Source organism: Mus caroli, unplaced genomic scaffold (assembly GCF_978045245.1).
Source record: "Mus caroli unplaced genomic scaffold, Mus_caroli_1 scaffold_15, whole genome shotgun sequence".
Taxonomy (NCBI): Eukaryota; Metazoa; Chordata; class Mammalia; order Rodentia; family Muridae; genus Mus; species Mus caroli.
Window position 1 is genome coordinate 9967911 of NW_028227270.1, and position 24922 is coordinate 9992832.

At 36.9% G+C, this 24922-nt stretch overlaps 1 protein-coding gene across 5 annotated transcripts in view; it reads left to right on the plus strand.

Moving 5' to 3' along the window:
• The window catches only part of Gpbp1 (GC-rich promoter binding protein 1), a 66794-nt gene that overhangs the window by 26426 nt on the left and 15446 nt on the right, over positions 1 to 24922 (plus strand). For 2 of the 5 annotated variants that reach the window (XM_085830821.1, XM_021180304.3), the window contains exons 4-9: positions 10342 to 10465; positions 10592 to 10815; positions 14973 to 15039; positions 16019 to 16078; positions 23027 to 23211; positions 24582 to 24722. In XM_085830821.1, the coding sequence (XP_085686947.1) occupies positions 10342 to 10465; positions 10592 to 10815; positions 14973 to 15039; positions 16019 to 16078; positions 23027 to 23211; positions 24582 to 24722 (801 nt within the window). Of the gene's footprint in view, positions 1 to 10341; positions 10466 to 10591; positions 10816 to 14972; positions 15040 to 16018; positions 16079 to 20580; positions 20667 to 23026; positions 23212 to 24581; positions 24723 to 24922 lie in introns of those variants that run through there. The other 3 variants (XM_085830822.1, XM_021180305.3, XM_085830823.1) reach the window with 3 other exon arrangements.

Genomic DNA, 24922 nt, shown 5'->3' on the forward strand with positions numbered 1-24922 from the left:
AATCCGCCTGCCTCTGCCTCCCAAGTGCTGGGATCACTATGCCCGGCCCCATCCCCTTTTTTTAAGACAAGATTTTTCCTGGCTGTCCTGGAACTCACTGTATAGACCAGGCTAACACTCAGACACACAGATTCACCTGCCTCTTGTCTCTGCCTCTGCCTCTGCCTTCCTACCGCTGGGATTAAAGGCTAGTGTCACTATGCCTAACCTTATTTATTTATTTATTTATTTATTTATTTATTTATTTTTTAAGCAAGTTTCTCTATATAGCCTTGGCTGTCCTGGAACTCTGTGTAGACCAAACTGGCCTCCAAGAGATCCATCTGTCTTTGCCTCTGCTTCAAGTGCTGGAATTTAAGATGTGCCACTACCATGGGTTAGGGATTAGGAGAAAAATAACTTTTTTTCTTATTTTAAAGATTTATTTATTATATGTAAGTACACTGTAGCTGTCTTAAGGCCCTCTAGAAGAGGGCATCAGATGGTTGTAAGCCACCATGTGCTTGCTGGGATTTGAACTCTGGACCTCTGTAAGAGCAGTCAGTGCTCTTAACGGCTGAGCCATCTCTCCAGCCCCCGAAAAATCATTTCTTAACCCAAGGTCTCAAGCATTTTTTTTTTTAATCCTGCTGTCTTTGCTTCCCAAGTGCTGGGATTGATTATAGGTGTGTTCCACCACATCCAACCTAGAATAATTTTGTTAACTGTTTTTGTGCTTATTTACCAATGCACAGTTATTACAATCTGTGCTTAGCCTTTTCTCAGAACCCTGGTTGCTCATACCTATCCACTTTATAGGCAACCCACCCCCCAAGGCCTATTTTGGAATTTGTACACATGGGTTTCTTGATTACCCTTCTCTTTTCTTTTGCCATTTTGTGTAAGGTTATTCTGTTTGTAAAAAGTCTTATGACTAACATAAAACATATCACCAAAAGCTATTTGAAAAGTAAGATTGCCATTAAAGTTTGTACGTCTTATTATAGAAACATTAATAACACAGGGTAAGGGCAGACAATTGTTAGAGTGCAGTAAACTCTGAGTGCTTTTCTAGAATGGGGAGCATCACTGTACTCTGTAGTCATTGATGATGATAGATTTTGAGTCTGTTTGAGTGTCGCTAACTCCCCATCCCAAACTTAAGGTCTAACCATGCCTGACAAGCACCAAACACTCTTTACTATTTATTTATTTAAGCTTTTTTAAAAGATAGGATTTTATGTAGCCCATATTGACCTCTGAATCTCTGTGATGGAGTATGACCTTTGAACTTTAAACCTCTTTCCTCAAATTTCAAAATTCTGAGATTACATATTTGTGACAGTGCCCATTGCTTTTCATTTTTTTGGGACAGAATCTCATCAAGTTGCCCAGCTTAGTTTCAAACATTCTGTGTAGTTGAGCCAGGTATTGAACTTGTATGAGTCTTCTGTTTCAGCTCTCTAGTAGCTGAGCTTCTCATAGGTTCTGACACCCAAGTTCAGTTCCAGGTTTTTCTAACCAAATGTTACAGAGTAGTCCTCAATCTGCAGTCTTAGGCAGTGAGCATCTGAGATTCTTTTTCTCCTACACTAAAGCAGTGGCTCTCAACCTTCCTAATGCCCACACTCCTTTAATGTATGGTAACCCCCAACCATGAAATTATTTTTGTTGCTACTTCATAACTAAAATTTTGCTTTTATAAGTATGTAGATAGTTTTGGAGATAAGAGTTTTGCCAAAGGCCACTCCCCCACAAGTTGAAAACTACTGCCTTAAAGGGACAAAATACAAGGTTTTGCTTTTAGTGTTAAGATAAGCATATATTGCTCTTGTGCTCCCCCCCTCTCTGTTTTGGGATTTTTTATTTGTGTTTGAGACAAGGTCTCTGTATCTTTGGCTGCCTCTGCTTGTGACATCGTTCTTCACTCTAGTGAATTTTTTTAATTACAACCTTACAAGCTTGTAAGCTTTAATTACAAGTTTTTTTTTTTTTAATATCATCAATAATCTTAGATTACTGTTTGTCATTAACTGCTTGTTTCTCTACTGGGATTTTTAGTTTTGTTTGTATCATGTCTCTGTTTTTAATCTTGAGTAAGTGGAACAAACATTACTATCATGTTCTTTAGTTCAGTATAATGACAGCCCTCAGTTTTTGTTTGGAATGATGTACAGGTAGATGGATTAAGAGTGATGTTAAAACTGTGGCTTTGTGCCTGAGATATGTAGTATTTTAGCTCCATCATGTGGTCAGAATATAAACTACATGTGTCTGATTATGCCTGTGCCTTAGGTCGGTTTACATAGTGGTTTTGCATAGAGATCTAATTAAAACAAGTTTCAGTTGCCTTTTTACTAGTACATACTTTCATGGTTGTTCTCTGTAAGCAGTTGCTTTAAATTCTTTCTGAGTCTGTTAATATTTTTTCCCCAATTTTATCTTATATGTATGAGTATACATGAGCCTGCAAGTATGTTTGTGTACCATGCACATACCTGGTGTCCACAGATGACAGAGGAAAGGTGTCTGGTCTCCTGGAGTTACAGATGATTGTGACCTACTATGTGGGTTCTCTGGAAAAGCAGCAAGCGCTCTTAACAGAGCAGTGCGGGGTGTGTGTGTGTTTGTGTGTTTATGTGTTTATGTTTGCTTTCACAGTGTTCATGTGGAGGTCAGGATAACTTGTGGAGTTGTCTCATACTACACGGGTTCTAAGGACCCACTGAGTGGGATTTTCTGGGCAGCAAGCACCTTCACCCATTTAGCCTACCTGGATCTGGCCTGCAGTAAAAGTAACCTATCAGTAAGGTGTAGTGGCGTATACCTTTAATTTCAGCAGTTAGGAGGTAGAGGCAGGTAAATCTCTTGAGTTTGAGGTCTGTGTGGTCTGTATACCAAATTCTGCTCCAGGCCAACTTGGGATATATGATGAGACCATGTTAAACAATAATAGAAACCAAAGCATTCTGAGCTGGGGAGATGCTCTAGGTAAAAAGGCTTGCTGTGGAGTATGACAACCTGATTTTCATCTTGGAAAATCTGGTCTGTACCTCTTAATTCCAGCATGGGGGTGGGGGTGGGGGGATGAGACAAGTAGCCGGGTCCCTGGGAACTCCTGAGTCAGCCAAGCCTAATTGGTGAGTTCCAGGTCAGTGAGGGACTCCACCTCATCTGTTACCTTTACTATAGAAGAGATAAGCAATCCCAGGAACAGGTTACTAACTGTCAGAGTAGGAACTGTTAGAAAGAGAAGATCCCCGGAGTGCATTGTTAAAAGGGTAGGTAGATGAACTGAGTTGTACCTTGCTGGCTGGCCCTTTGTATGTGTGCTCAAGGGCCCGTAGGTTCAGTCTCCTGCATTGGAAGAAGAAAGCAAGAAAGGAGGGCAAAAGGCATGTTGGCTGTAGAAAATTTAAAACAAAACACATTATGATGAAATTCTACTAGAGTGAAAAACTGCATATTTTTAGTATTATATGGCTATCAAGAGTATCATTACCACTTTGAATTTTTATTTACTTTAAAATACAAGATATCTTTGAGTGGCTTCAAATGTACTTAGTAGCCCAGCTTGGTTTGCATCTAAAGCTGACTTCAGATTTACAGTCTTCCTGTTTTAACCTTTTCCTATAGTTCATTACACGGTGTCAGCCTGGTTATATGTTCTTTCATGACCACAGTTAAAAAGCAGTGGTTATAGGAAGACTATTTTAACACTTAACCGTGTCTAAGAAGGCTTGTATCGAAATACCTTTTAATTGCATTTTAGTAGGATAAGGGAATCCCAAAATTCAGAATGGTAGTTTAGTTAATTGAAGTATCTTTGTGGGATATAATGTACTATGTAACCTTTTTTGTGTGTTTTTAGTTTTTATTGAGGTATAGTAGTGTTCAGAGAAGATAGAGGAAAGCATTTTTGTATTTGGAAACAGGCTAGCTAGCCTCAAAGTCTGCTGAGAGATGACTTTTACTTTTTTCTGGCCTTCTCTCCACTTCCTGTGTGCTGGGAGTTAAGTGTGCTTTACTGTGTTCATTTTTGGCATGCTAGGGATCAAGTCTGGTGATGGGCACTCTACCCACTGAGCTCTATACCCAGTTCCTAATTCTAGGAGTTAAAACACTCTTTTTCATTAATGACCTATTTGTTCTTTAGTCTTTGTTAAGACTTGCTTTGTGTCCTACAATATGGTCTGTTTTAGAAAACAGTTCTTGGAGTGCTGAAAAAGACTATTTTTCAATGTTGAGGTATAATGTTCTATAGAGACTCATTTGTAAATAGGGATACAGGTTGGGAGAAGAGAAATAATTTCCCCTAAAGTATTAGAACTGCATAAGTTCCTGTAGATAACTCATTTTACTCTTTTAAGACTGCCCCCCATCCCTCCCTTTTTTTTTGGCCAGGCTGTGGTTGAGCATGCCTTTAATCCTATTTCTTGTGAGGCAGAGACAGTCTGATCTCCAGGACAGCCTGGTCTACAGAGGGAGTTCCTTGACATCCAGGACTAAGTCTGTCTCAAAGGAGAAAAAAAATGTCCTTTTGGTGGGGTGGTTCTGGAGTTTGAGGCCATGGTCCTGTACATGCTAAGAAAGTAATGTCACACCCAGTCCTGTTTTAATGTTATGAAAAATACTATACAAAGGTTTTAATGAAATTTTAAGCATACAATCACCTACAAGGTCATATCCTAAACATTTTGCCTCATTTGTATTACTTTTGGAAATAGAGCATACCTATATATTCGACATGTCCTTACTATTTACTTCTTCACAATCCACTTCCTACCTTGTTGGGAATACTAGGCTTATGTTTCTGTGATCTATCTGTTGATGTGTTGTATTTTTTCTGAGTTACTTACTATGGGTTGGAGAAATATATACAGAGGCATATATGGTCCTGTTTGTTTTCTTTAGTGTCTTTTTTTTTTTTTTTTAAGATTTATTTATATATAAATACACTGTAGCTGTCTTCAGACACTCCAGAAGAGGGCATCAAATCTCATTATGGGTGATTGTGAGCCACCATGTGGTTCCTGGGATTTGAACTCAGGACCTTTGGAAGAGCAGTCAGTGCTCTTAACCACTGAGCCATCTCTCCAGCCCCTTTAGTGTGTTTTTAAGTTAAATTATTTTTCATTCTTTATGAATCTCTCTAGATATAGTACCTTAGTGTATTTTAAGTAGTTTTTCTTTATTTAAAAGAAGTTTGTTTTCTTTAGTGTCTTTTTTTTTTTTAAAGATTTATTTATTTATTATATGTAAGTACACTGTAGCTGTCTTCAGACACTCCAGAGGAGGGTGTCAGCTCTCATTACGGATGGTTGTGAGCCACCATGTGGTTGCTGGGATTTGAACTCAGGACCTTTGGAAGAGCAGTCAGTACTCTTAACCACTGAGCCATCTCTCCAGCCCAAGTTTTTTTTTTTAAATTAAGGTTTTAGTAGTAATAATATATCTCTCATGTTAGTCTTCTATCTAGCATTCTTGCTTAATCCATACTTTGTGGTTATTGCTGGTGTTGGTATTGTTTTTTCTTCTTTATTGTGACTGGGTATTGAATCCAGGGCCTATCAGATGCGAGTGCTCTACTACTAGTAACCCTATGCCCTAGTCCATCTTGAATTTTTTATATAGGCAATCATTCTTGAATACTAACTTTTTGTGTCTTTTTACAGTTTTGTTTCTTATTTGTATTTTACTGCACTGGCAATTTTTCAGGAGACTTTGAAAAGTATTGCAAGCAAATAAACATATATTCTACTGTTTTGGGATGTTAGGTAGGAGACAAGTATATGACTAGTGACTTAGCAAACAGTAAAACTGAAACAGGCACTGGTTTGTCATGCTTCCTGAGGTCTTTGGAGGTTCACAACAGGAAGGAGGGGCCTAGGAAGGTACTTCCTTTGCATCTAGTTTATAGAATCATCTACGTTTATAGTAAACCTATTTTTGCCAGGTGGTGATAGTCAACACTTTCAATCCCAGTACTTGGAGGTTAGAGACCAGCAGTTCTCTGTGAGTTTGAGGCCAGCCTGGTCTACAAAGCCAGTTCAGGACAGCCAGGGAGGGATTTAGAGGAAACCCTGTTTTGAAAAACCAAAAACTCCAAACATAAAACCTTACTCTTTGTTTCAGAGGAGGTTGCTATTTGATGTTCATGCAAGCATGACTGTAAGAGATGGTCCATGGGAAAAGTAATAGTAGTATTGGCATTTTCAGCATTAAAAGAAAATTGAATGGGGGGATGCACAGGGTGGGTACATGATAGATTTGCTTTCCCAACTACGTACTTATCAGTCCTTACATACTCTTTGCTGAGCCTGAATTTTCATGTGATGTTCCAGTTTTGTCAAATACTGATTAATCGCTGAAACCAAATTCATTTAATTTGTCTGGTACAACATGTAATTAAGGCTAGCAGCTCAGGAGGTGGCCAGAATTCACCAAGCTGTGGAAAAGTGCTAGATGATGGAGATGTGTAGGTGATACACTTTCTTTTTCTGGACAGACCTGATAGGCAGCTTAAAGTAACCTAACATTAGGTGTTACTGTTGCACAATATAACCAAACCCAAAAGTTGGATCTAGATGAGCCTATGGAGGGAAGCTAGAGAGAGAAGGGTTAAGAGATTGATTCCAGGCCGGGCAGTGGTGACATATGCCTGTAATCCCGCAGTTGGGAGTCCGACGAGGCAGGTCGATTTCTGAGTTGGAGGCCAGCCTGGTTTCGACAGAGTGAGTTCCAGGACAGCCAGGACTGTTAGGAGAGGAAATTACCAAGTACCCACCCTGTACTGCATAGAGAAACCCTGTCTTGAAAAACCAAAAAGAAAAGAAAAGAAAAAAGATTGATTCCAACATGCAAATACTGTACCTAATGAACATTTGTCACTCCAGTTTTGAGGTTGTTTTTGTTGTTGTTTTGTTAATGATAGGTTAAGTGTCCAATAGGTTTTTCTTCTGTTTAGAACGGGCTCTGGTATAAAATGATTAAGACCTTGTATTTTGGTGTACACTCAGCAAAGACTGTACAGGCTCTTTGGACCCATGGTAGATTGACCCTCACAATAACTGTGACACATAGCACATAGCCAAATGTAACTGGTGATAAATGTCTTGTCCTTTCAAGTGGAGGTTCTTAATAGCTATACTACCAGCTCCTCTTTTCATCCATGCCAGATTTTTAGTTAAGGTGCTTTTAAACAGTCACAAGTAGGTAATCTTGAGCTTGATAAAATGCTTTTTTCCTCCTTTCACAGAGATGATATCCCGCCTCCCTCCCCACCCCCACCCTTCTTCAGCAGCTATTTGAGGGGCAAGGCTCAGCACTCCAGGGGCAGGGGTTGGGGGAGGGGGGCAAGGGGGGAGGGGGGCAAGGAGTTTCAGGCCAGCCTGGTTGAGTTCTGGGACATCCAGAGCTACATAATAGACTGTTTGAAAGCAAAGGACCTAACTAAAATGTTGAATATAACTGAGTTTGGTGTACACCTGTTATCTGAAGGATAAGGCAAAGGGATTTCCAGGAGATTCAGGCCAGCTTGGACAATAGAGCATGACTCTGAAGCATGGCTTTTTAAAGGAGGTGGAGTATTGCTGAATGCTGCCTTCCATGCATGGCACGGCTGTTCACTCTTGAGTTCATAGCAATTGTGAAGCACAAGATTTTGCCTGCTCTCCTGGTGTTAGGAATGGGAGGGACTAAACAAGTTCTCTCTCACCCCTTCCCTAGGATGTATAGGTAGCCAGCGGTTGCTGATAGAGCAGACATTTTCTTCACTGGTGTAGCACTGTTAAGATGCCCATGCTGCTGTAAAAAGCCCCCACTCTTGCTTATAATAAGCTAAGAAACCTTAATGAAATGCATTGGGTCACCAGAACAATGACAGCAAAAGGTAGAAAGGGGGATTAGCAGGAAGGAGTAGGAGACGAGAGGGATGGGCATAAGTACGATCATAATGGAAGTGCCAATAGCTACGTGTATCCAATAATAGCAGATTTGAATAGGGTTTTTTTTTTGAGACAGGGTCTCTCTGTAGCCATTACTGTCTAGAACTCAGATCCCTCTGCCTTGCTGGTACTGGGATTACAGGCCTATACTGTATGTTGTTATAGGTTTTTCTCTTTCTCTCTCTTTCTTTCTTTCTCTCTTTCTTTCTTTCTTTCTTTCTTTCTTTCTTTCTTTCTTTCTCTCTTTCATGTCTGGCTTTACATGTCTCTGAGGGTGTCAGATTTTGGAATTACAGCTTTGAACTGCCATGTGGGTACTGAGGATTGAACCTAAGTTCTCTGGTAGAGCACTCAGTGCTCTTCCTTAATCCCCAAGCTATCTCTCCAGTCTCTATTGTAGGCATTAATAGATAATGTCAGATAATTTTTGTTGGAAAGTCATGATAGAGGATTTTATTGATGATTGTTAAGTGTTCTGGTGGTTTTTATTTTCACCTTGCTTTAGTCGTATATTAAGGGTATATTAAGGAAATTGAGTAGTTCTGTATTTATTTAAAAATAGTACATAAGGATTGGGATGTAGCTCAGTTGGTAGATAGAGTACTTGCTTAGCATTCATGATGTTCTGGTTCAGTTCCCAGTACCAGATAGACAGGGTATTGGTGGTATGCACCTGTAGTTTTAGTGGAGACCTTCAGGTTTCACTCAGGTGGTCTGGGATGTGGTATCATGGGACCTTCCATATATGTAAGCACAGAGTTATGAGGTCCCTGTGAATCTTCAAAAGGTTTCGTTATCTTCTTTATCCTCATTAATCTGAGGAAAACAAAAGAGATGTTTGGGATTTTCATTGTGTCAATCTGTACAGCCAATTTAGGATAAACATTTCCTAAATGACTAAGGTATCTATCTATGTGGGTAGTTGAGCAGAGATGGAATTCAAAGGTAAAGGCAGCAAAGGAGATGGATACTGTGAAGGAAGAGATGCAAAGCCTCTTGCCCTGTGCTTAATTACCTGTTAGGATGGATGTCTGCAAGGCCAAGTAGGAGTTTTGCTTTCAGCAAAAGATTTCAAGTCATTGGTAAGTCTATGGAGCCATTATAACTCACATGTCAGAGGTGTTGATGGTCTCAAGTTAATGACTTTTAAATCATTTAAAATTAAGGTTTATTTACATTTTTCTTCCTTAGATAATATTTTTTTCGTCTTTCCTCATTTCTCCAGATCTAGACAAGTATGAGCTGCCTTTTCTTGTTTTGTTTGTTCATGGATTTTACATCTTTTTTTTTTTTTTTTTTTGGTTTTTCGAGACAGGGTTTCTCTGTATAGCCCTGGCTGTCCTGGAACTCACTTTGTAGACCAGGCTGGACTCAAACTCAGAAATCCGCCTGCCTCTGCCTCCCGAGTGCTGGGATTAAAGGCGTGCGCCACCACGCCCGGCACATCTTTTTAAAGAAGGTCCCTTGTCTTAAATCCAACATAACCTTTTCGGCTTCTTGGCCCACTAAGGATACATATTGAGACCTTGTCTTGAAAGAGAAGAAAAGAAGAAAGAAGGGGAAAGGGAGAAAGGGAAAGGAAAGCAAAGAAAGACAAGCAGACACTACTATATCTAGCTTGCATTTTTGATGATGTATAAATCTCTATTAACATCAGAAGTTTTTGAAGTTGGGGATTTTGATTGTGATTATAGCATTTATATATATTTTAAGTAACAATTATAAGTAGCATGTACTTTTGTAGTTCTAATTTTTGTAATAGGTTTTCTGTGTTTTTTCCTCCTCTCCTACTTTATGAAGAGTCTAGGAAAATTCAGAATGTTTCACACTTAACAACAATTTTTATTTCACCTATTCCTCCTCCTTTTACTTTTTTTCTCCTGGTTTTGGTTTTGGTTTTTCAAGACAGGGTTTCTCTGTGTAGCCATGGCTGCCTGGAACTATCTCTATAGACCTTGAACTCACAAAGATCCACCTGCCTCTGCTTCTGCCTCTGCCTCTGCTGGGAGTAAAAGTGTGTGCCACCACACCTAGCTGACAATTTCTCTTGCTGTAGAATAAAAAAAAGTGAATGAAAAGGTTTACATGAAGTAGAATGCAGTACAGATTATTATACTTTGTTACAAGAAAAATCAGTACATTTTAACTTGCTTTTCTTAGAGTATTTTATTGTTTCTATTGCTATAATTATTGGAAAAATAGATGTAGTTCTTGAAATTTTCAGGAAAATGTACATTTTTTTTCCCTGTAAAGCAGAAGAAAAAAAGACTAATAATGTTATTTTTCATACATATTTCAAATACTTTGGAAGTAACTGCATGTATTCTTAACCATTTAAACTATTAGACATAAGTTAGTGTGTTACTGGTTTTAAAGTTAAATTTAGGTTTAATAAATGTTTTTGTATTCCTTGCAGTCATCATTGAATTTTGAGAAGCACTCTGAAAATTTTTCATGGACAGAAAATCGTTATGATGTGAGTCGTCGACGACACAATTCTTCAGATGGCTTTGATTCTGGTATTGGACGCCCTAATGGAGGTAATGTTCTAAGGAATAATAGAACTCATGATTTTTTTTCATAATCTTTAGGATGTTTTGATTGCTATTCAGTTGTTAAGTGTAACTATCTTTGAATTTATATTACTTTACTGTTATCAAATAAAGGTAATTTTGGGAGGAAAGAGAAAAATGGATGGCGTACGCATGGCAGAAATGGTACAGAAAACATAAATCATCGTGGGGGATACCATGGTGGAAATTCCCGTTCTCGTAGCAGTATTTTCCATTCTGGAAAAAGCCAAGGACTACATGAAAACAACATCCCTGACAATGAAACTGGGAGGAAAGAAGACAAAAGAGAACGCAGACAGTTTGAGGCTGAGGATTTTGTAAGTTTTTCATAATTTTAATACAAATGATGTTTCTGCAAGTGCCATTTTAGTATCAAGGCACTCCTAGGGTGTTTTTTTAAATCAGTACAGGTAATTATCTGTAGAGTCATCCTAAGAGGTACCTGTCCAGTTGTGGGTATTTAGTATTGAGTAAGGGTTTCATGCCCAGGCTGAGTTGAATTCAAGCATGAGTCACTGGTTACCTGGTTCTTTATTTTATGAGGAATCACAGATTTTTTTTTAATTACCTTTTAATTTTTTGTTTGAGCTTGAATGTATGTTGGTGCAGGCTATAGTCTGTTTGTTTGTGGAGGGCAGACTTTGACTCTTATTGAGACTGGGTCTCACTGTGTAGCACTGGATAGCCTAGAACTTGTCATGTAGACCAGGCTGCCAGTTCCAAAGAGGATTATGATTAACTAAGGAGTGATACTCAGCCTAAAAATGTGGGCAGCGTGGAAAAGGAGTCCAAGGAGAGTGCTAGTACAGGGAGGCACCCCCTTCTCTGTTTCCTGCACTCATGAGGTGAGTGTTCTACAATGACCTCCCTACACCAGTGATCTGAGCTTGCTGAGACCATTGCTCCTCCTCTGTTCACTTTTTAAAGTATAGTCATGGCCACTAATATAAACTATAATACATAATGTGAAAATATGATACAAATTGTCTTAAACATTGTCCTTATTACTACTATTTTGAGACAAGGTCTCACCATAGCTCTTGTTATCCTGGAACTCACAGTATATATATATACACCAAACCAGCCTTGAACTCACAGAGCCTGCCTCTGCCTTCTAAGTGCTGAGATTAAAGGCATGAGCCACTTCATACAGCCTCTAGAGGATAACTTTTGGGAGTTGGTTCTCCTTCTAGAGTGATTGAAGTCAGGTTGGCAAATTGGAGGGCAGGTACCTCTACCTCCTTAATTGTTTCCTTGGCCACTTGAAAGGGTTTTTTGTGTTGACCATTGCTGCCTTAAATCAGTTCCCTTCCTCTTTTCTTCCAACTTCTTTCATAATCATTCGGTATATTTATGTTGGTTTTATTCCTTATAGAAAATTGAGTACTTTACCTTAGAACTAGTAGCCTCATGAATGACCTACTTACAAACCTCATAAACTCTCATTCGTGCGAGTGTATTAAAAATACATGTAAATATGTACACATACATCATCTTGAAAAGGCATTTTGCTGGTCGATTGAGACATAAGTTTTTCTTTTTTCTTTTTTTGGTTTGTTTTGTTTTTAAAAAATGTATTTAATGTGTATGAATACACTATAGCTGTCTTCACACACACCGGCAGAGGGCATTAGATCTTATTACAGATGATTGTGAACCACCATGTGGTTGCTGGGAATTGAACCTCTGGGAGAGCAGTCAGTGCTCTTGACTGTTGAGCCATCTCTCCAGCCTTGAGACATAAGTTTTAATAGACTGCCCAGGCTAGACTGGTCTGGAAGTTCCTCCCGAGTTAATGAAAGCAGATTTTTCATCTTTAACTTTTCCTTAATCTCAGTATGTGTCTTCTCTAAACACTGTACTTCTTAAGTTACAGAAAAGTGACCTAGTGAATGGTCTGACTCTTGGGATTTTTGTTGTTTGCGTTTGGGCCTTGTGTAGCCTAGCTACTATGTAGGCTGAGGATCACCTTGAACTGATCCTTCTGTCTTTACTTTCCAATTGCTGGGTTTGTAGGTGTATACTAACCACTGTGCTTGGCTCTGAGTCATTCCTGATAACATGCTTCATTTATTATTATTATTATTATTATTATTGTTGTTATTGTGGTTGTATGAGTTTGTTGATGCTCATGAAACATAGAAAATACAGTTTAGTATGATAGGTGAGCTGTTCTTATTGAGATCTTATTCCGAGTGGGAAGACTCAATTAAATTTAAAAATGTAATTAAATGAAAAAATTTGTATTTTGCATAGACTATGAAGAGGAAGTGACTAAGTAGCCACTTTGGTTAGGGAAGTCAAGAGTCTAACATTGAATCTGGGACTTAATTGATCAGAAGGAACAAACTTTGTCAGCACTATAAAACTGGGAGTGTATGTAGCTCCGTGATAGGACATATGCTTCTTCTGTAAGAGGCCCTGCCTGGTTCAGTCCCCAGCACCACTAAAAACCTGGGAAGAAAGGATGAGTCTAGTGTAAAGGATTTTAGTTTCTAGATATAATGCTTTGATTGGAAGCTTTGATAACTGAAGATAAGGTATTTGGATATTTTTTGGCTGTATTTCAGGTAGCTGAAAGGAAAAAGTGGACATATTGGACTTGAGGCAAAGGAGTGCTTACAAAAAAATCAATAGTAATTGATTTATTTTAGATATTATTACCAAGTAACATTGGAAGTTTCTGTACCTTAAAATTTGAATGGTCTGTTTTTCCAATTCATAATCACCAGAAAAATTTAACTTACACCATCACTGGGGATAATAGTGCTCTCTCACAGCGCATTAAACAATGTAGTGAATTAAACATATAGCACATTATAAGCACTTTTAAAAGTGTGTGTGTTTTATGGGATCATAGTAAAGTTATATCATTTTCCCTTATCCCATATAAACAGCCGCCTTTTTCAAATCTGGCCTTTTTGTTGAGCGTTTTGATTGAGGTGTGGGGGAAGGGAGGAAGGGGGAAGGGGGAGAGAGAGAGAGAGAGTCTAAATATATAAATACATCCTGTTAAGTCCTTAAGTGTTACTTTTATAATTTGTTTATCAAGTAAGTAAGCTCTTAGTAAAAACTAATGACTGCCTGGCATAGTAACAGAGGCAGGCTCATCTCTGAGTTTGAGACCAGTCTTGTCTACATAGTGAGTTTCAGGCTAGCCAGGGCTACAGCAGAATGAGACCCTGTTTCAACTCCCCACCCAGAATAAAAAACGCCCCACCCCAATTGCTATTATTTTATTGTCCTTCACCTCCAGTTCTAAGATAGTGGTAATTAGTTATTATAACTTTAGACTTGGAATATAGGCATAGTTATGTATATGTTGGAATATATTTATAAACTATGTAGTTTATTGTATATTTAATGCTATAGTATAATTAAAAGGAGATATAGCCAACAAATAATCTTAATTCTGTTTTGTTTTCTGTGAAGGAATTAGTTATACTGGTATACATATACATTCTTGTGGGCTTTATAGTAATGTTAATTCTATGCTAATAATAATACATTTCTGTGTATATTTAAAAATATTTGTACCAGGATTCATTTTATTCCTCTTAAGTATCTTTCTTAAGGAAAGCAGATTGTGTTGCCTGGTTGTAACCTGGTATAATAGCATGAGTCTTAGGATTCTAGTAACCATCTCCCAAGATGAGCTTTAGAGTGAGGACTCATTCATGCTTTTATCCCTATTGAGTGGTCCCTAACATCCCTTGAAAACAATTTCATACTGTGCTTTGGGAATGTATGTGTTTCTTTGTGTTACTTTATTGAGACAGGGTTTATAGCATACAATCCTATTTAGTTCTCTCTATTTTTCTTTGAGACAGGCTCACTCACATAGCTCAGACTGTCCTCAGTCTTATTATGTACTCAGGATGGCACTCTGAATGCTCTTGCCTCATCCTCAATGTGTTCAGAATGTATGTTTAACAGAAGCAGTCCAATGATGTACTACCACCTTATAGAATTGGCAAACAGTAAAATTTTCATCTCATTGGTCATAACTTTATAGTGCAGAAAGTATTGTACGTCTGTCTGGGGTTTACCATTTACTGCTTTGAGCTACTTGACTAAAGTCATCGTTTCCTGTACTTCCTAAATAGCAGCTGCTGTAGGGGCCAGGCTCTGAGTTAAATGCTCAGTCTGAGTTCTTGGGGGCTTTTGTCTTTTGGTAGTGTTGAATAGTAACTCCGGGCCTGGCATGTATTAGACCAGCACTCTACCATTATGTTACATTACTACCCCGTGTCTTGTGTTCTCCACTTTATTCCAGATATTTCTCAGGCAGTAAGGTGAAGATAAAAAGATTGTCTTTGTCTCCAACTAGCAATGGTTAGCAAAGAAAATTGAATGCAAAATTTATGGAGAGTTAGTTATAGCTAATTCATGTTCCATATAAGTGATTGTTTTAAAAGATCTTTGTGAAATTCTTACATACCCTGTTACATTTTAAAATTTAATTTTCTTTTAGCCATCTTTAAATCCTGAATATGAGAGAGAACCAAATCAGAATAAATCTTTAGCTGCGGGTGTTTGGGGTAAGTAATGTTTTATTTAATTTTTGAGGGACAGAATATATTGTATTTGTAGATTTTCTTTTTTTTAGAAAGTACAAAACAGGATACAGTAAAACTCTTTAATCGCTGCATTTGATATGCTTAGATACCGAAGTAATATCTTTAAAAGGAGACTTTGGGGTATAAACTTGATTTGAAATACTTAATTTTACACATGTGAGTACATTATATATTTGATCTTTTTGAGAATGATTCATAGTTAATGAAGTTTTGAGAGCAGCCTAGTAATCTCAAGCAATTCAATATTTAGTTAAATTCCTAGTTTTGTATAGTTAAAATTGGCTAACTTGGAAAATAAGTACTTTTAGTCATTGTAATATGAAATTAATCTTTATGAAATTGGTTGTCTATAGACTGTTTAATTGTATAGTTTTTTTTTTTTTGACTAGTCTATATTTGAAATTATTTGATTTAGATTTTTAAAGCTTAATGAGTTTCTGGCAAATAACTCCCTTTAAAAAACTGCTGAGTTTAATTTGATAATATCTTATAGAAGAAACTGCACTCATAGTACAAATTAGAAAGCTTTTAAAAGATTTAAGTGAAGTTTAAAATAATGAAGCTTTTATAAGATTTCTGAAAGATAAACTTGAATTTGATACCATGTTAAAAGTACTAACCATTTTAAAACTAGTAGACATGTTCATTTGAAATATTTAAATTGAAAACCAACAACCTACTATATAAAAGGATTGTGGCTTATGAGAGCATGCTAGTCCTAATGATAATGGCATTATTTTAAACTTTGCCACTTTCCATGCTGGTCTTAATTGTATTTATGAGATGAAACTGGGAAATTACTTTGTTTTTATTTGCTCTCCCTCTTAATTTAATGTCTTTTGAGGGTGGGGGAGGGGGTGGTCAGACATTTTTATTAGAACCATGTGAATGGCATTGTTTTTTCTGTATTGCAAATTAGTATTTCTACCACTCTCCCCAGGCCTACACGCCCAGACACACACATACCCAACCAAAAAAATCTCCCAAGCTCCTCTCTTAGGTATGTTTCCTTATTATTCAGTTTTTCTGGGAACAACTGATTGCATAAGAATATAGAATCACCTGAAAAGTGTTAAATAGACTCTAAGAAATTAGGGATGATTTGGATTTTTAGTGGAATGCAAGTAAATTTTAAAAATCATGAATGTCAGCATTTGTCATATAAACTATAAGATACTATTGTGGTACTGTCCGTGCTTGACTTAATTTTAGATAGATTTAAAGACAGACAGCTTTGAAAACTAGACTAAATGTATTAATATAAAGATTATGGTTCTGTTGTTTCTCTTGATTAAAGGATTTTGAATACTAGTCGAAAAGATATTTAAAGGGGAGGTAAACTATTTGTTTATGTAAACTAAGATATGTGTCTGCATTAAAAATAAAACAAAAGGTTAATTGTGGAATGGTTAATGCCTATTGAGTCCTTCCCATAGGAGTACAATGAAACTCTTCATTGTATCTTACTACACACTATTCCTTTCTCATTTAATATACCCTGGGTTCCCAAGTATGCTTTTCCTCAAAGCAACATTTAGAGTAGCTATGGTCCTGAGGAAGATGAAAGGATTTTAGCAAAGACTTCAGTAGAACTTTTCTAATGGTACTACCAGGTAAGCAAAAAATTTAGTATTTATAAAGTGGAAAGAAAATTGTTTCCCAAATTATGACTTTGTCAATCGCAAATGGCCTATTCTTAATATAATACTCAAATTTAAAAACAACTTGAGGGAAATTAAGTTATTTAAAATAAAGTTATTACCTAAGCTTATTTTTACTTAGGATTTAGCTGGCTTTATTGGGAACATCTGCATCCAAGCTTATGTACTTAGGACTACAGTAGTGGTTTTGTCTTAACTGTATCAAAGCTATATTTGGTACAAAAGGTTAATGACGGTTTAGTAATCTCTGTTCTTAATAACACGATGCTGAAAGTGCAATTCAAGATACTTGGCAGTGTGTAACTAGAGTTTTAAAATGGTTGTTACTTATTTGAGGGTTGAGGAACAAGGAGAAAGAAAGCTGCGTTTGTGTGTGTGTGTGTGTGTGTGTGTGTAAGCAACTGAGGATACAGTGGCTGTTGGTAGATGTTGCAACTGTCTAAAGTCCTAATGAGTGCTGTATGTGAATAGCATATCACCAGGATTGTTCTTGGAAGTTAGTGCTTAAGATACAACGTCACGGAAGTCTTCCGGTCAACATTTATATTTACATGTGATCATATGATGACCGTCTGTGATGTTTGCTCATAGCTAGCTGGTATAGTACTTTTTGGTATAAGGCACTTTATTAAAATCTTTTTGTTTAGCCTTCTAAAGTAAACAACTCTCACAACTGCCATTCCATAAACAAACACAGAAACACAAGTCATCCTTCTCAGTACAGATGGAGAAGTGAGGTAGTGTTAGAGTGATGGGTCACTTTGCTTGAGTACTGAAATACATTCCTTTATTGTCTGTGTTGTGAAAAAGCAGTGAAAAATTTAACATAAGAAAAAGGGAATTGGGCAGTTTTAAGCCTGAGTAGACGAATTGAAAGTAAATGTTTTGCAGGAACATAACTTCCTTAGCTGGGCATGCTGGCGGCACACAGCTGTAATCCTAATATTTTGGAAGCACAGACAGTTAACAAAGAGACATTTCAACTGCATCCCCTTACCCCCTTGCCTCTTTACTCTCCCCTACTTAGCCTCTTGAGGCAGGGCCTAAAGGGCTTGAGTTCTGCAGATCTTTCTGCCAGGTCTTATGTCTTTACACATGGCTCGTGAAGTATCTTAAGTGTAGTCTTTATATGAATAAAGCAGGAGATCTCATTAAAGGAAAGTCATTATGTCTGTTGGTACTAATGCAAACTTAATTGATTAAAACAGCTGCAGATCAAAACAGATTTGTTAAATAAGAACATTGAAACCCAGTAAAACCCAGTGTGTGTGTTTTTTAAAGAAATAATGTTTAGCAAATTGTTTTTCTCTGTTAAAATAAATTTACACTAGGAATTTAATTGGTTGATGTAGATTCTTTTGAGCCTGATATATTGTCATTGTCACAGGAATTTTGAAATTATTTTGAAAATGTACTTCAAATTCTACTTACTTTCTACTTGGTTGTGTGCATTTATACAATTTTATTTATTAAAATTGACCCTTCTGTTAAGACAGAAATCTAAAGTTAGCCTCAACTCAGTGCTAGCCTTGGCTCAACTTGGAAATAAGTATATTGCAAGTTTCTTATCTGGACCATTCAGATATTATTTTTAGTTAGGGATACTAACCATTTTGATTAGTATATTAAGTGATATGTCAATATCTGGATTTCCATTTTCTCCACCATTATAGTTGTTAAGACCACTGGCTTTGGAATCGGCTAGATCTAGGTCCTGGCTTTAGATCTTATTTATATATGATAGATAACTTAATTTCTTTATTTTTGAGTAAATGGGGATGATCACAAAACACAAAATTACTGCTTTTGTTCTCTTACTCAGAAGTCTTTTATCATGACATAAATGTTTGGTCAATATCAATTGCTTTGTCCACATCTTATAAGTGAAAGGAATTAGAGAATCATTAAAAGGCAAAAGTGAAACTAATAGATAGTAGACCAGAAAGGAAGTAATAAAGACAGTGATAGAATCAGATTGTGTGCAGTGGGTAACTCTCTGCAGACGATATTGAGAGACAAAGAGATTTGGTCAATGAATTGAAATGTTCAAGATCTGTAGCCAGATTGTCTTCAAATGCTTATTAGTCTTCCTGTCTCAACTACCTGAGTTTATTATATGAAGCAGTGTTCTGATTTTTCTTAAAAAATTTAGCCAGTTTTCCCCTACTAGTGACTTTCTATTAAAATTTATTTTTTTGTATTGGTAGGTATAAAGGCATACATGACAAGACAGCAATAATAAGTCACCTACTTTAAGATTAGTTATTTAGGAGGCTAGTAGGAAATAATAATATGAAAACTTCAAACACATTTACCTTTAGGTATTCTTGAATGGAAGTTCATTACGTTTAACAGTTGACAAAGATCTGAGATAATTTTTGAATCTAAAAGGTTAATGCTTATAGCGATGTATAGGAATTGGGAAATAATGTGAAGAGACAAATAATAAAATAGTATAAAATGCATGTAGCTGTACAAATTAAGATTTGTCTAGCACTCCTTTCATTACTTTAAGGCCATTGTTTCAATAAAGAGTATAGGAGTTTTGACGCAGACTTGACCACAGAGAACAGAAGAGAATGTGGGGTTTCTGCTTTGTTATTCTCCACGTTATTCGAGGTAGGTTACCTCACTGAATCTGGAGCAGTGCTGGCAGCCAATAAGAGCCAGTGGTGCTCTTGTCTCTACTCCCCACAATGCTAGGATTATAGGCACACATGGGGTCCCATCAACTTTGATGTAGGCGTTAAGGGCTTGAACTTTGGTCTTTATGGTTGCAGTGAGCTCTCTGACGCACTGAGCCATCTCTCTAGTCTTTACTTTAAAGCTTCCTTTAAAGCATTGCACTTTTTATTATTTTGTGGTTGGTGTATACAAATGGCAGTGGTGCACGTTAGAAGGCAGCTTGTGGAAGTCACTTCTGTCTTTACAACACGTAGATCCATGGGAATTAAAACTCAGCTTGTCAGGTGTGGTGACAACTGTCCTTACTTGCTCAGTTATCTCACTGGTTTCAAGAAATTTTCTTAACTGGGCAACGTTTGTATAGTTTATTCAGAATAGCTTTATAGGATATAAGTAGGCCTTTTTTCTATTTTTTATTTTTCTTATAGTTGTTTTCTTTTTGTTTGTTTTTTGTTTTTGTTTGTTTGAGACAGGGGTTCTCTGTGTAATAGTCCTGTCTGACCTCCAATTCAGTTCACAGTGATACACCTGCCTCTGCCTCCTAGGTTCTGAGATTAAAGGCGTGGGCCACCACTGCATCCCTCCACCCCCACCCCTTTTTAGTTTTACATTAAGTTAACATTAAGTTCTAGGAAAAACATACCTTTTGAGTTGTTACTGTTCTAAAGATAGCATATCCCTTTTTGTGTGTTTTGTATAAGTTATTTAAATATAAGACAAGACTGCTTTTTTTGTTTTGTTTTAAGATGTATTTTATTTATATGAGTACACTGTAGCTGTCTTCAGACACACCAGAAGAGGTCATCAGATCCCATTACAGATGGTTGTGAGCCACCATGTGGTTGCTGGGAATTGAACTCAGGACCTTTGTAAGAGCAGCCAGTGCTCTTAACTACTGAGCCATCTCTCCAGCCCCAAGAAGACTGCTTTTTATAAATGAAAGACCAACTCTATAAAGTTGTACAAGATGGTTAGATCTACTTAGAAGTTAGTATTAGAGTTTGATAATCATGTACAAAACCCTATTTTTCTTTGCATCGTAACACAGCTCTTCACTCTTAATTCCTTATCATCTTCAGGGACTTTTGTCATCTCTTACTTTTGCTACTTAGTCTTCTGAGAGTGATTTCTTAGGCTTCACCTTTCTTCTTTATAGGGAAGTCCATCATTCTTTGCACTGAGGACCTCATTGAAGAAACAGCCAGAATATTTCTTGCTTCAAGGAATCCAATTTTAGGAAAGGTGAAATTTGTAGTCAGAATCAATTTGAGGCTCAAAAACAAACTAAAACAAAAGCGAATGTCTGTATACTCTGTATTTTCTGCTTACTACTGTTCTTATCCCACATTCCTTTTTTGAGTTAGGGTCTCAGTATGCAGTGCAAGCTGACATGTGCCTTGTGACTTTTCCCTCAACTTCTCAAACCTTGGGTATGCAGGCATGTACCAACCACCACATCTATCTTGTGTTTTTAAAATCAATGATGACGAATATTTATAAAAATTTTATTTGTTAATATGTTTTCAACCTTTGTCAAACCATTTTCTTTAAATCAGAGAATAGGTTGTGAATTACATAATTTTGGCTGGAAAAGTTCTGTTTTACTTCCATCATATCTTGACATTTTCATTTCACCGCTTCTGAGAGTCTACAGGGCAGATTATTAGATCATTCTCAGCTGTTACATTTCTCTGTGCCCATTCTAAACTGAATCTTTTCCCTTCACATCTTCCTTTGGCAGTATGTATTGATCACCCTTTTGCTGGCATGTCTACTTCTATATAGCTTATTTGCTTACCTCCCCCATTACAGTAGCTTAATGTAAAAGAATCTCTGAGGGGAAGGAAGATAAACTTAGTTGTTGCTTAAGCCATATTGAACCAAATTTCATTAGTCAGGCTTGTGATATACTGATTGAAATGTTCCTGTTTCAAAGCCTGATATCTGATACCTCTTAAAGTCATTCATTACCTTTTGTATTTTGTAAACATCAGTTATGCCTCACATTCCTTGATGTTATTTAAAATTCTAGCCTAAGATACTGTCTTAATAATTACAACTTCTTTCTCCCCTTTTGAGACCACTGAATCCTAACCATGGACTACCAGGAATTTTCCTCCCCCCTGTTGTAAGATGAGATCATACTGTGTTAGTGAAACCAGTTTGGTACTGGTGCTGGGACTATAAATGCCGTGTGACACACTTCAAGAACCCTTTTGCTAGGAGGAATCACGCAGTGTCTCAGTTTGAACACAAGCAGGCCCAGACTCTCCCTTAACCACCAACCATATTCAACTAAGAGCCTGGGTTTTTCTTAACTTTTTTTATTAATAGTTTATTCATGCTATTACCTTTTTTCCCAAAAATTGCTAAAACAGTTGAGTTCCTAGTATTCATTATTCTACGTTTGTGATCTTCATTTTTGTTTTTGTTTTTCTTCATTGTATAATAATACACTCAGTTAAACTATACTTTCACAGCTTTCTTTGTTCTTATGTGCTTGAAGGTACTTTTTTTCAAGCTATTAAAGTCTTTTAGGTACCAAAACTTATGGGATATTTTTCCTCATAATTCCACATATACTTGATTGTTGCTAAGGGACCCCTCATTTATCTGTCAGCATGGCAGTAGATAAGAACATCAGTTTCATCTTTTGGAGAGTATGGAGTCTTAGATGAACTGAGTCCTTCCAATTTTCCCTCGGAGTCCTTACAGTTGTGTTACGATGGTAAGAAATAGGTAGTTTGGGGACGGGGTATCAACACAAATGCCTCCCTAGCTTATCAATTCATAAAGTATGTCATTAATAATCTGAGCTTGTATCTAAGTTAACTTGTAAAATTTCTAATTGTAACTTTCAGAGATTATTATAAAAAATGTAGAATATACTTCATTGTGATAATGATAAGTAGGGATAATACCTGTTTATAAATACAAACTGATTATCCAGGGAAATTTTTTCATATTATTAACAAGTACAGTAGCCTTGGAAAAAAAAAAAAACCTCTATCTACTAGTTATTTCCAGTACTAGCTTTAGAAAACAGTTTGAGTTGATTGCCCTGATCTCATATGATATGTCTTATTTTATAATTAGACGGACTGTTAAATATTTTAGTGAATTGGTATTATGAAAATTATTTTTTATTTTTAACTTATAGTCGATTGATAGATATTTAGAAATATTGGGATTGTTGGTCCACTCACTGATTATGAGTTTAACAAATAAACGGATTAAAAAGAGAATAGGAAATTTAGACAAAATTTTAAGAGCATAAGGGGAAATTAAAGCTTTGACTCATTAGCATGAAGTTTGCAAATTTTTAAAAAATAAGTGAAAAATACATAAATTTTAATTCTGCTTTTCCATTTGTATCTTCTCACCTGCAGTTATCTATATTAATAAGCATTACCCACATCTTACATTTCATAAGATTATATTTTAGCTTTATTTCTTAAGCAGGAATTTGACTTATTCAGATTAATTATTTCAACCCCAAATCAGCTGATTACTAATTTTTAAAATGCTGTAAGGTTTGGTAGGATGGTTTTTATCCTAAAATTTGAAATTGTATATAACACTTTTGTGCTTTATTTATGCAGACTATCCCCCGAATCCTAAATCTAGAACTCCAAGAATGCTGGTCATTAAGAAAGGTAATACAAAAGACTTACAGCTATCTGGATTCCCCGTAGCAGGAAACCTCCAGTCACAGCCAGTTAAGAATGGAACTGGTCCGAGTGTTTATAAAGGCTTAGTCCCCAAACCTGCTGTTCCACCTACAAAAGTAAGTCCTTGTGTGTGAGCCAAATTTGTCATAGATGTCCTGTTTGTGAATTGTCACGCTACACTGAATTATTCTCCATACTTTGACCAGCTGTTGGTTGTTTTGTTTTGTTTTTCTTTTTGGTTTTTTGAGACAGGGTTTCCCTGGATGTCCTGGAACTCACTCTGTAGACCAGGCTGGCCTCTGCCTGCCTCTGCCTCCCAAGTGCTGGGATTGAAGGTGTACGCCACCACTGCCCCGCAGTTGTTGTTTTTTATAGTAGTCTTCATCTACTGTAAAAAGTAGATTCATGTATATAATTTTTCTTTTTTAGTTCCTCTGTATTTTGAGGAGAAAATTAAACTTAAAATTTCTGCTCTGTTGGATGTAATAGGATATATTTGTTCACTACATATATTGCAGTATTTACTTGGTGCTAAGTTACAAGCTTTTGAAATACTAATGAGTTTTAATGTAAGGCAAAAAAGGGGGGGAAACTCCTAACTTTAGAGTTTCAGAAATAACCTTAATTTAGATTAAAATAAAAGATTAAAGTATTAGTTTATAAGTCATATTCATTTTGCATGTAGTTGTTTATGCTTACATGGGCTACAATGAACAGGTGGAGACCAGAGGACAACTTGTAAGACTCTTCTACTTGTAGTCTCCAGGGATTAGATTCAGGTTTGGAGACAGGTGCCTTTATCCACTGAGCATCTTGCCAGTCAGTCCCCTCTATCATTATCATCAGTGTTATTTTCTTTGTGCTTTTTAAACAGGTCTCTATGTAGCTCTGGCTGGCCTAGATTCTGTAGATCAGGCTACAGACTCTACATTCCAGCCTCTGCCTCTAGAGTGCTGGGATTAAAGGCATGTGCTTGCATACCCGGTTTCCCATTATTACTTTTAAATCATGTATATGGGTATGTCTGTACGTGGATGTCTGCAGGTGCCTGAAGAGGCCAGAGGTAGCACTACAGGTTATTGTGGAGTTGTTGGTTATGGTGAGACTCGACTTTGATATTGGGAGCTGAACATTAGCTGTCTGTAAGATCCACTGAGCCATTTCATCAGCCCCAGATTTAGGTGTTTTGTTTTGTTTTTAATTGCATATTAAATCTTTATTTGTAGAGAAACATGTTGTGGCTCATACCTCTAATCTCAACATTGAGGGAGGGGCCTGATTTGAGTTCTAGGCTAGCTAGTGGGCTGCATAGATAAAACAAAAGGCACAAGTGTCAAAGGAACATGAACAGAACATGACAGAGATAGTGAAAGTAGTATATAAATAACTGTTATGAGCTATATTGTAGTCATTGCTTAGTTGTTGCCCTTTTCTTTGTTTTCATAAATTTGTTTTTGGTAACAATGGTTTCTTCCGTTTTTCTTAGCCTACACAATGGAAAAGCCAAACTAAAGAGAACAAAGTCGGGACTTCTTTTTCTCATGAATCTACATATGGCGTTGGCAACTTTAATGCTTTTAAGTCAGCGGCCAAGAGTATTAGTCCATCAACAAACTCAGTGAAAGAGGTAGGTCACTGAACAGTTTTTGAGAAATGCATTTAGAAGTAAAAGGACAGGGTTTTGCTGTGTTGCCCAGGTTGGTCTGAAGCTCATGTTCATAAAGGGCCATTCTTCTTTAGCTTCCTGACATGGGCTGTGATCCCCAGTTACTAAATCCTGTTAGTTCACCAACTCATTAGATACACCAGTTCACGAAAGAGGAGATG